Below are 13122 nucleotides of genomic sequence, written 5' to 3'. Positions count from 1 at the left end.
ATATATTTTTATCCCCAGGGTATCCCTGGGGATAAAAATATATGTTTATAAATATATGTTTATAAAAAATAAAAAAGTTGTATAATTTTTTAAAAAGATTTTGTTTATTTGACAGAGAGAGACATAGAGAGAAAGGGAACACAAGTGGGGGGAGTGGGAGAAAGAAAAGCTCTGCGAGAAGCTTGATGTGGGACTCAATCCCACAACCCTGGGATCATGACCTGAACCAAAGGCAGACACTTAATGACTGAGCTACCCAGGTGCCCAGTTGTACAATTTTTAATACAGCTGATCACACTCTCCCTCTTGAAACCCTCTTCATTTGGCTTTTAGAACACAATGCTCTCCTGGCTTCCTTCATACACTTTTGGAGGTGCCCGCTGAATCTCTTTTGGGGTTCTTCCTCCTTTTTCTGGCCTCTTAGATTACACCAGAGCTCATTTCTTGAGACTCTACCATGTTTCTTTCTCCACTGGTGATCTCATTTAACCTCAAGGCTTTAAAAACTATGTACTGAGGAGACATAGCTTGGCATTTACACTGGACTCTCATTCAATTTCCAGACTTCAACACCCAGCCTCACTTGGATATCTGTCACCTGTCTCAAATTTAACATGTCTAAATCTGTACTCCTGATAATCCCTCAAACAACTGTTCCACCAGGTTAATGAAGAAATCCATCTCTATTAATGGAATCTTCATCATTCCAATTGATCAGTCCAATGGCTTTGGAATTATCCTCCCATACTGTCTCTTACCTCTTGTTATAGGTTAACAAATGTTACTGAGTCTATTTTCAAAATGTTCTCAGAATCTGACCACCCCTTGCAACCTCTAACCTCTACTGCTACCGCCTGATCCATGTTATGATCATTTGCTTGGATTATTACAAGTACTCATTCCTAGTAAGCTTCCAGGCTTCCCCACTTTTAAGTCTACTACATATAATACATATGTATGTATTTATATATACATATGTGTTTATATATATTTATATATAAATATATAAATATTATGTATATATATTAGAATGTATATATTATATATACATATATGTATATATTGGAATGTATATATTATATATAAAGAGGAACAAATCCATAGGAAAGTTCTAAGCAAAAATATTTACCTACATAGTGATATATAAGCAGCTACTAATGAGTAAGAAGTCTACCAAATAATCCAACTGAAGTAGGTACCTTTTTTCTGATACTGATGCTGGCTGAACAAATTTGTCCACTGTGCTGGAAAGGGCTGGGCTTTCAGTTGGGAGACTTAGTTTTTAGCTTCGGGTTTATTCCAAAGTTCAACTTCCTTGAATTCCATTTCCACCTGTGCAGAAAGCACCTACTTAAATCAATTTGGATTAAGGTTTGGAGCCCCCATTCCCCTTCAGGAATATGTGGGGGCACCTGTATACACAATACTGCCAGCGCTCCATGGATCAAAGTTTAAAATGCCCTGGACTAGAAATCTCACTGGCCTTTCCTGTTTTTTTTTTTTTTATATTCTGATCTCTCTCCCTCTTGGTACTTGCCTGTAGACAATGAAGTCTGAATATCCAATTCTTGACATTTGTATTCCCTTTATCCTTCTTTGTCTATACCCATTCTTGACTTCAGTAGCCACACAAGAAACTCTTGAGGAAGCCTCCAACTGCCACTATTCCCTTCCAGTGTTTTATACACTCTGGTTAATTCCCAACCACTGACAGAATCATATTCCTAAACCATATTCCTCACTGAAATGGTGAGTAGCATTCCGTTTTCCAACAAATTAATTACAGAATCCTAAGACCTATATTTAAAATCCTCCAATGTATTGTCCAATAAAACTCTGACATAGAGTATACTTTAGCCAAGCTAGAGCACCCGTTTCTCAATTACTTTTAATTTTCTTTATTCATGCTTTTGTTTATGTTAGTCTATTTGTGCCGTGTAATCTTCCATCACTATCTCTGCCTTTCACAACATCATTTCTCATTTAAGGTCCTTTACAGATATATATTTTTGTCTGCTTCTGTCTCATTTTATTTTCCTCAGCTTCTCTTCCACCCTCCCTTTTCCTTCTTTTCCTCCTGATCTTTCTGACAAAATATAATCTCTCCTGATGTTCCATACATCAGAATGTGTATATATGCATTATACCTATAGATTTATAATACATATATGTATATATGTACATACATTTATAATATGTATGGTCTTCTATTTAAATTTTATGTTACATTTTTAATTTTCTTTAATTGCCCTTCAAAATTACAAGCAACTTACAGATAAGCACTTTGTCTTGTGTATTTTTTAATTATTTGTGTTTTTGCATGTAGTACTTAATTTGTTAAAAGGATTTACTTATTAATTCAAGACAGAGGGAGTGAGCAAGGGTGCATGCATGCACACATGACTTGGAAAAGGGGCAGAGAGAGAGAGAAACCTCAAGCAGACTCCCCACAGAGCAAGGAGCCCCACATCAGGTTGATCCCACAATTCATCAGATAATGCATGACCTGAGCCGAAACCAATAGTCAGATATATGCCCAACTGACTGAGCGACCTAGGAGCCCCATAGATACTCATTTTTCTTTAAATTTCTGTATTATATTTAATTGGAGAATACAGATAAAAACAAGACATATTCTGTGTGACCTAAGTGATTTATAGTTCTGCAATATTGTAGCATTTTGCTACACTTGTCTTTACAGTACTTAGAATGTGGCTTAAAACAATAAGTGTTACACAAAAAAAGTTAATAGTAGTGAATGGGGCAGAATTGAAACTTCAGACAGAATGAATTACTTTATAAGAACAGCCCAATTAAAACACTCAGCAATCTTGTCTATGGAAAATTTTCATAGAAAATGACTTCTATACCAGTTATAATACGGTATTAAAATAGCTCATAAATAGATATATTGGTAACATGATTTCTAGTAATGTGAATCCCTAGATAGAAATGACATTTACTCATCTCTAAAATAAAAAAGCTTGTTAGCGATGGCCCCAATGGGACAAAATTACACATCAAGGAGAAACATATTTTCAGCTTTAGTTCCTTTTAAATGAAATATATAAAGCATAAGGAGTATTGCAAGCCATATGAAAAGAGCCTATTTCTCATATCACCATGATACCTCCAGGTATTTCTGTGGAACTTCTGAAATAAAAACGTGGACAAATTCCATCGTCTCTTAGTGAGTCTGTATGGTGACTGAGGAACGAGTCATGTAAGTTTTAATACTTCTGCCACTTCAAATAGGTCTCTGAAAATGACCTATTTTAATACAATTTTCTAATTATATTGAAATAAGTCTGTATCTTCATTTTGAGCTCCCTCTGAATGCTCTGAGTTCATTTTTCTATTTTTTCTTTTTTTTAAGATTTTATTTATTTATTTGACAGACAGATCACAAGTAAGCAGAGAGGCAGGCAGAGAGAGGGGGAAGCAGGCTCCCTGCCAAGCAGAGAGCCTGATGTGGGGCTCAATCCCAGGACCCTGAGACCATAATCTGAGCCAAGCAGAGAGCCTGATGTGGGGCTCGATCCCAGGACTCTGAGACCATAACCTGAGCCAAAGGCAGAGGCTTAATCCACTGAACCACCCAGGTACCCTGAGTTCATTTTTCTGTATGGAAACTTCAGACCCTCTTCAGCCGACTCAACCACTGTTACCTCTAAGCTTACTTCCAGTTATATGGTACATAATGTAGTGACCCAGTTAATGGTCAATATATTTCTTAAATTGGATTGCTTCTTTACATACATAGGCACATACATTTTTTTAGTTGTTGCACTGATTTCCATGCAAATAGTTATGCCAACATATTATTATTAGAATACTTACCATACAATTTTTATGATGAAAATTTTGACTTTGTCACTTGCTTGCTATATTATTTGACTTAAGATTTGGCAGTGTAAGAATAGGGCTATATACTTGAAAGGTTATTGTGTGCATATTAGATTATATATATATATATATATATATATAACAAACTTTATTTGGTGAAGATTGTGTCTACATGTATAATCTATATACATTACATTGTATCTATACAATGTATAGATATCTATATGTATCTATACAATGTATCTATATACAATACATTGTGTCTACATGTATAGGATATGCTTTATATTTCTGTATGCATTTGTATGTTTCATTATTTCAGTTATTTTAATGGTATTTTTGGTTACTGTAATTAAAAATTATTGATGAACAACTTAAAAAAAACTGTGTGTGCTCTGTGCCATTCTTAGTTTAGAGTGAACTATAGATATTATTTCAGGCTCTATTCTTTTAGAGATCTTATGCTATCTATATACAGGCTTCAGTGACTCAGCTAGTGGAGTAAAGTATCCAAAATTTATTGCTCAGAAAGAGTCAACTATGTACAAAGAAATCTCAACCTAACTTACATGCATTAAGAGAAGTTTGAGAGCCCATCTTCTTGCATATGCCTTTTAGCTTGCCTCTTATTAAACTTTTCTTCCCTTCAAAGATTTTTTTGTCTGTTTGATTTCTTTTACCTTTAATTTACCTTATAATAATTTGGGCAGAAGGTACATGCATTGTTTTTCCATTAGATTCCTATTAAGTTTATAGGGTGCAGAGTTTATGGAATTCCTCCACATTAAATAGTCAAGGCAGAGATTTGAAGTAAAATTTCGTCGGGTTGCTAGTTCTATAGCCTAAGCACTGTGTGTCTTTCTTACAAATTATAGGACGAAGTGATCCAGGAATTCTATTTATATGAAAATATTCTCATGTTCCTTACTATTTATGAAATTTGTGAAATTAATAACAATAGTTTTTCTGCTGAATAAAGCTCTCCATTTAAAATGGATTAAGTAAATAGTGCTAGGCGTAGCTCCAGAGATTTTCAGTATCTCTACTTTTATCATACTATTTCTTAACTACAAAACAGGAAGAATGTGCTCATGATATGAAGACAAATGAATCAAATGGAGAGCTTTATCTTAGATCTTGGAGGCCCCATCAATGCTCAGCAAATTAGCAGAAATTGAGAAAGAAATAGAAGCAGTGTGAATATGTTCTCCCTCTTTTCATCTTCTTTCCCTCCCTCCCTTTCTTCCTTTTCTCTGTCAGTCTCTCTCTGTTCTTTCAGCCAAATCATGGTTTCAAGATGATAGAATGTATGTTGGAGTTTTAAAGGATTTATTATGTCTCAATGTCCAAAATAACCAATTAATTGCTTATACTCAATTACCTCTGTGACTTAGTTTGTCTATAAATGAGGACATAATGATAATATATTTAATCAGCCATTATTCTGCCTGCTAAAACTGTAATGTGTTCATTCATTCATGCATATAATTATTCACATGATAATTTTGAAAATGTTTATTAATTTAGGTCATGATCATTTTTGTGGCCTTTTATAAACAAACAGGCCCTTTGTGAGACAGGTTTAACTGTGAGGAGGAAAAAAGGCTGGATTCTTTTCCTTTTGGAGTTTACAACCATATTCAAACACTAGAGAGGTTATAATTCCAACTTCCTTATCTTAAAATAAATACTAGCTAAATGAGGAGTAAAACAAATTTTTATTAAAGTAATTTTTATTTTGAGTTGGTGGATATTTGGTCCTTCCTGATGTCTGAGAGTTTCCTGTGATCAGCAGATCTCGGGGATTTTAATCGTTCTGTGGAAAGTCTTTGTAGTAAGGCTTGGCTTATTTTAAGAGACTAAAGTTAGGGGTAATACACTTCCAATTGCAAGGAACTTGCAAAAGAGATTAGCTTATTTACAAGGTTCTTTAGCTTGGTATTAGGAAAAAAAGACCAACTAGATGAGACAGAAATTTCAAGGAATTCAGAGGCATGCTGAGAAACCCTATCCATACCTTCCTTTAACCCTTTAGTGATAGTTGTAACTTCTATGACAGAATTTAATTTTCTTCAGTATAAGGCTTTGATATCCATAGAAATGCCATCCTTCACAATTACCCGACCCAACACTGGCACTCCCTTTTGTCCAATATTTGCAGATGAGATCTTTCAAACTTTAACCCCCCTTTTTTAAAAAGATTTTATTTATTTATGACAAAGAGATCACAAGTAGGCAGAGAGACAGGCGGGGGGGGGGGGGAAGAAGGCTCCCCACTGAGCAGAGAGCTTGATGTAGGGCTCCATCCCAGGACCCTGAGATCATGACCTGAGCCGAAGGCAGACTTATTAACCCACTAAGCCACCCAGGCGCCCCCAAATAGTAACTCTTAATTACTCACCAAATTTACTTCTGCCATAGCCATAAATGTTCAAAATTTTTGTTTAGCTACTGAATTAAACAATATGCCTTTTGATAAATGTTAAAAACAATGTATAACATTATATAAAAACTTTTTAAGCAAGACATTAAGAGCAAAACTATTTGGGAAAAATTGTAGATCTTAGTTTATTCATATATTTTAACTAATTTTATCAAAAATTAAATAAAAATAAAATGAAAAGAGTAAACTAAAATATTTGTGGAATATTTATTAAAAAAGGCAATACCTTAACACAAAAATATCTTTATATATACATATTAGGAAGATGAAGAGTTCAATAGTAAAATGGGTAAAAATATGGATAGGTAATTGAGAAGTAAAAATGTACAAAGGACCAATTCATGAATAAGTGTCAATTCCACTAATGTTCATTAAATGCACTGAAACATCATTAAGATACATTTTCCTGTGGCAATAAGTAAAAATAAAAGTTTTAGTACACCATCTTGTCAATAAAGGGTGAGGTGAAGAATAGTATTTCTCATAGAACATTTTAGTGATATTAAGTTTTGGTACAATAACTAAAAAACTTCTGAGTTCTAAAATTATAATGATATACCCTAAATAGTTATGCATAATCATAAAGTTTTAGCTAAATAAAAAGAAAGGTTATTATATGTTAATAACAGGGAAAATTAAAATCTTCTATAAAATAAAAATACCACAAGTACATTAAAAAATGTTATAAAAGTACTGTATTGACATGGGAAGTATTTATTATTAGTGGCTGGTTATAAAATGATATGCACTGTATATATAAGGATTTGTATTAACAGTTATTATCTCTGTGTGTTCTCATTAAAGATAATCTTATTTCATCTCGTTACTAAATTTTCTAAATTAAAAATAGAAACTTGTAAATTAAAAAGAGCTTTGCTGTTTCTTCGGTTTAAAAAATTATATGCATATTCCAAGAAAGAAAACTCAGCAAATACATAGATGAATAAGGGATAAAACTACTATACTCTCTTACCCAGAGATAACCACTTTTAATAACTTACAGTAGGACTTTATAAGCTTTTTTAGGTACATGACAGTAATAAGAGATCATATAGTTGATTTTAGCAAATGTGTTTCAGACCCCTATTGTACTTTTCCTTAATACCAGATAAAGTTACAGCTTTGGACACTCAAGAATATTATTTTGTCTACTATAAGTTTCATTAGGTACCTCCACAAAGGAACATGATGAACTTGTATTCTTAAGATGTTGTTAAAAAAAAAAAGTCACAAGGAGAGAGACCATGGAGTTGGTGAACAAAAGTAAGTAGAGACAGGAACGGAAGACAAGTATTTTACCACCTTGAACATTTTGCCCAAGGGGAGGAAGTTTCTTCCTGCCCTGCAAAGGCTTCTTGGCTTCTCCTCCAGAAATGGGAGTGCCACATATAGCAAGTTTACTGTGTACCTTTCATAAGATAGGATTTTAAGAAATTTCACTCCAGAGAAAGAGCCATCTACTTTTATTAATTACTTGGATCTAAAATAGGATGTACATACCCACTAAGTAAGCTGCTTGAGTTTGAGAAAAAAATATTTAGAGTTCTCCACATTTACAAAATATCATTCTTTCTTAAATTTCAGTTATATTTTATAATGTATGTAATATATTAGTATAGTGATGTATGCATATAATTTACAGGTAAATAAATATACCTGGTCATAACTACTGCTATTAGAGGAGTATAGTGAAAAACACAGGGACACCAACCTTTCTAAAGGTAAGTGTTCTTATGTTGTGGCATTCAGGTATTCTTTTTCTTTTTTCTTTTTTTTTTTTTTAAAGATTTTATTTATTAATTTGACAGAGAGAGAGAGATCACAAGTAGGCAGAGAGGCAAGCAGAGAGAGAGGGGGAAGCAGGCTTCCAGCTAAGCGGAGAGCCCTAAGTGGGCCTCAATCCCAGGACCCTGAGCTCATGACTGAGCCGAAGGCAAAGGCTTAACCCACTGAGCCACCCAGGTGCCCCTCAGGTATTCTTTATTATGCATCCTACTTAGTTTCTGCAGAATTTCCTTTAATAAATAACATTTTTTAACACCTTAATTTTATTTTTTTTCCTGTTCCAAGATTCATTGTTTATGCACCACACCCAGTGCGCCATGCAATATGTGCCCTCCTTAATACCCACCGCCAGGCTCACCTACCCCCTCACTTCCCTTCCCTCCATCATCATTCCAACTTCATAAGTTATCAAAATAGAGCTATTTTTATTTTTTTGTATGTGTGGTTTATATATTTAATAGCAGTTTTTTTTTAAATTGCCTTTCAGTGTTCCAGAATTCATTGTTTATACACCATACCCAGTGCTTCCTGCAATATGTGCCCTCCTTAATACCCACACCCAGGCTCACCCAACCTCCCACCTGAACCATGAGATGCTGTGGACTCTGAGAAACAGAATAGAGCTATTTTTCAAAGAAAATAATCAAATTAATTTTAAAAGTATTTATTTGAGAGAGAGACAAAAAGAGAGAGTGAGCATGAGTTAGGGGTAGGGTGAGAGGGAGAGAGAGAATCTCAAGCAGACTCTGGACTGAGCAGGGAGCCTGAGACAGGGTTTAATCTTGTGACCCTGAGATCATGACGTGAGCTGACATCAAGAGCCAGATGCTTAATGGACGGAGCCACCCAGATGGCCCAAGAATCAGAGCCTCTTAAAAAGAAGTTTTTTTCAGTTTCATACAAACCACACAGGCATAATTAGCCTACAGAAGAAAATAAAAGCAGTTCTCTTTTAACTGATGTGAAACTAAAAATTTTATTTTTTGTATAGTAGGATCAACAAGTATTATTGAATACTATCTATGAGTAATGTACTGTAAAAAAATCAAAGAATTAATAAAATGTGTTCCTTCAGAATCATAAAATGTGTTTATATAAATTGAGAGAGAAGATATAGATTGATAATATCAGCAAATACAGTATCCTTTTCTGTATTTGATGCTGAGGATCACATATTAAATTCACAGAAATTCAGAGTCACTGGGTAGAAAAAAGCCATTACACATTTACAAAGAATCTAAATTAGGAACTAATTAAAAAGCTAAAAATATGATATTAATTATTAACTCAAATATTCACACACTTCCATGTAAATACCATCAACATGCATGAAGTAGTTGTTCTTTTAAGTAGGACAAGTACATACATTAATAATTTATATAGTATGTTAGTTTATACCTAAAAACATTTTCATCATTGAGGGAACAAAGGCATAGTACCGAACATCTCTTATGTGCCAGGTACTGTCCTAAGTAGTTCATCTATTATAGTTTTCTTCACCCTTATAATAATCCTTTGAGGCATATACTATTATTTCTCCTAATTCACAGAGGCAAAAACTAAAGCATAGAGAGTTTAATTAACTTCCTCAAGGTCATAGCACTAGGAATCATAAGAAATAGCATTTGAAACCTGTCAGTATGACTCAGACTGTAAGTTTCCCATTTATCAGGAATTTTACTTATTTGTTTAATTATTTAATAAGTACATGTTTATTTTTTCAAAAATACAAATAGGAGGGAAAAAACAGAAATAAGTTGATTTTATTACCTATAGGGAGTGATTTAAAATGAGATAGAAGCTATGGAAGGGAGAGGACACTATTATCAGTATGCCTTTAGTTATGGAAGTGACACGTAAAGTTGTGTTTTGAAACTTGACTATCAGGTTGGGATTCAGAGATGAAAGCCAAGGTTAGAGAGACATTACAAAATAAATGACTGCATATAACATTTATCTGTGTGCTTACAAGGATCTAAATAGATAAGTATGCTGAATGGAATCTGATAGCCCAGGCTTAGCTTTGCTCATTCACTGGCACAATATGATGATGTTTTCTCCATTTCACTTGACAGGAACATTTCTGATCCCATCTCAGAAGTTTGAAATCATGGACCAAGGAAATAAATCAGGAGTGACTGAATTTATATTGCACGGTCTTTCGGGTTCTCAAGAGCTACAACTGTTCTATTTTGTGTTTTTTACACTTTTCTATTTCTCCATTGTGCTGGGGAACCTCCTCATTGTGCTCACTGTCATCTCCGAACCTGCACTACACACACCCATGTACTTCCTACTTAGTAACCTCTCCTTCATTGATGTGTGTCTCTCCACCTTTGCCACACCCAAAATGATTATTGATTTCCTTATGGAGCACAAGACCATCTCTTTTGAGGGCTGCATGGCCCAGATATTCTTTCTGCATGTCTTTGCTGGTGGTGAAATGATGCTCCTTGTGGCCATGGCATATGATAGATATGTCGCCATTTGTCGACCCCTGTACTATGCATCCATTATGAGTCTGCGCAAGTGCACAAGCCTTGTGGTGGGCTCCTGGCTCATTGGGGTTTTCCACTCAGTGAGTCAGTTAATCTTCACAGTAAACCTTCCGTTTTGTGGCCCCAATAAAGTGGACAGTTTTTTCTGTGATCTTCCCTTGGTTATCAAACTTGCCTGCACCAATACCTTTACTCTTGAGGTACTGATGCTTTCAGACAGTGGTCTAATGGCCATGAGCTCCTTTGTGCTCTTGCTGATCTCCTACACAGTTATCCTGGTTACAGTACGGCGGCGTTCCTCAGCAGGCATGGCCAAGGCAAGGGCCACCCTGACTGCCCATATCACTGTGGTGACCCTTTTCTTTGCACCCTGCATCTTTATTTATGCCTGGCCTTTTAGCAGTCTCCCAGTGGATAAGGTTCTCTCCATATTTTATACTGTTTTCACCCCTCTTTTAAACCCCCTGATCTACACCTTAAGAAACAAGGAGGTGATATCAGCAATGCAAAAGCTAAGGAGTCGACAAGTGTGTTTCTGAAAGTCTCCCAGCTATTCCTTGAGATAAATAACACCTATAATAAAAGTTGGGTTAGTGCACCTTACTCTGTCAACTACTGTTCTGAAATATCATAGCACCCATTTTCTTTCTCTTTCTAGCATTTTCTAATAGTAAACAATTTTAGATAAAAGAATTGGACTTCCTATTTTTTACTTATGAAATAATTTTTATTTCAGACTAAAATTATTTATAGTAAGTCTTTTAACTATAAAATGCATCTCTCAAATCAATGCTTTTTCCAATCAACTTAATAGAAAAATGTACAAAATACTAAAGTAATGTAAAATATTTAAATCATTTTTAAGTTTCAGGATAGTGACTGATTTGTAGTTATTCCCCAGTCATCATTTACCTGGTATCACCAATGAGAGGTAGGTATTATCATAAATTTTACCATGCTTTTATAATTTCTGCTTATATATATCATTCTGTCTCTCTCTCTCTAGAGAGCATGAATGATGTAAGAAATAAATGTATACAAATGTATACATTTGTAAATATATACAAACACCGCATTTATATTCTTTGCTATTCAAACTATTGCCATCTGAACTAAGAAACTAAATAGATTAGAACTTTTTTTTTGTATGCACAGATTGTATTTTTGCAATGTGAACTCTCACAACAAAGTATCCAAACATAGGGACCAAAGAGCAAACAGATTATGTTGCAGAACTCATCATCCAAACTCAGAAACCAAGTTAGATTCATAAATTTACATTAACCATGCTACAAATATTAAAACTTGAGGTCACAGGGTTTTTCTATATCAGTATATTAAAATTTAGAATTGACATTCAAAGTTCAATGACTATACATAAAAATGGATATCCTCCCTATATAAGTAGACAGTTTTCATCAACACTGCTCTATATAGTCTCACATATTTCTTACATCATTCATGCTCTCTAATCCATACCAACCAACAAAATGTAATTTAGAATACATTTTTCTAAAGCTTTCTAAAAACAGAGAATCATCTTGGCTTTTTAAAGGAAGACTATATTATCATTCTTAAATTTAATATTTAATTCTTGTAGTCTAACTCCTCTTTCACCAATCAATCTTAGAACACTGAGAGTCATGCATCACACAAGTGAGTCGAGCACAATCATAATCAGCAAATAGAAGAAATGATAAAAAAAAACCCTCAATTTCTGACTTCTAATATTTAAAAGAAAGCCATCCCCTGAAGACAAATTATGTTTTTGAAACAGAGTGTGTAGAAGAAACAGCAGTATGGAATAAGATTTAGTACCAAGTATGCGTTAAACAATTTTTGACTCATTTTTTCCTTTCATGATTTTACCACTCCACAATGCTCTGTTGATTCCTTTGTGAAACATAGAATTAAAAAAAAATAAATATAGGACTGTGTCATATGATGGTGGTGATGATGATAATGAGAAAGCCAAACATACTTAATTATCATAATGTAACACGTATATTGCACCATTATATCTCATTTGATTCTCACAAAATATCTGCAGATTAGAAACATAAGATCACACCTTTACTACTGACAATATTGAAAGGTAGTTCTCAAACAATTACAAAAATACTTATGAATTCTAGACGCATTCTTTAAATAAATAAATGACCTCATGGCATCTTAAACAGATGCTTTGAGAGAGGAAAACTGGTGGAAAGTGATTGCAGGTCATGAAAATGATGGGCAGTACACTTGGCCGTTATTGGAAAATATTGCAAGAGCGTGAGGTAGAATTGAATCTTTTCAATCCAGGACTCTTAAAAGATATACAGAAGAGGATACTACAAAGCACAAGGAAAAGACCAAATTATCCTCGCTGGTCTAGCCTATGGATAGAAAAATTAATTCCTTTTGGAAATAGGGAGTTTGGAGTCTGTATGTATAATCTCTGCACAATCAGAAGAACTTTAACCTGAAAAATCAATATTAGCTATTGGAACCCAATGGGTCATTGAAATTTGGCGGTCATTTACAAAAGCACAGACCAAAAACCTTTAT

At 34.2% G+C, this 13122-nt stretch overlaps 1 protein-coding gene across 2 annotated transcripts; it reads left to right on the top strand.

Moving 5' to 3' along the window:
- The first annotated feature begins 3083 nt into the window (after positions 1-3083).
- Positions 3084-11262, top strand: LOC309867756 (olfactory receptor 4K15-like). 2 transcript variants are annotated; one of them, XM_082736826.1, is made up of 4 exons: positions 3085-3223; positions 7448-7552; positions 7932-8010; positions 10150-11262. In XM_082736826.1, the coding sequence occupies exon 4, from the start codon at positions 10185-10187 to the stop codon at positions 11109-11111; it is 927 nt and encodes a 308-aa protein (XP_082592952.1). In that variant the 5' UTR covers positions 3085-3223; positions 7448-7552; positions 7932-8010; positions 10150-10184; the 3' UTR covers positions 11112-11262. The 2 variants fall into 2 exon arrangements, with proteins under 2 accessions (XP_082592951.1, XP_082592952.1); XM_082736825.1 differs by lacking the exon at positions 7448-7552 and having other exon boundaries at positions 3084-3223.
- The last annotated feature ends 1860 nt before the right edge of the window (positions 11263-13122 follow it).

Source organism: Mustela nivalis (genome assembly GCF_964662115.1).
Source record: "Mustela nivalis genome assembly, chromosome: 6".
Lineage (NCBI taxonomy): Eukaryota > Metazoa > Chordata > Mammalia > Carnivora > Mustelidae > Mustela > Mustela nivalis.
Note: the sequence above shows the minus strand (reverse complement) of the source record. Positions and strands in the feature narration are given on the sequence as shown.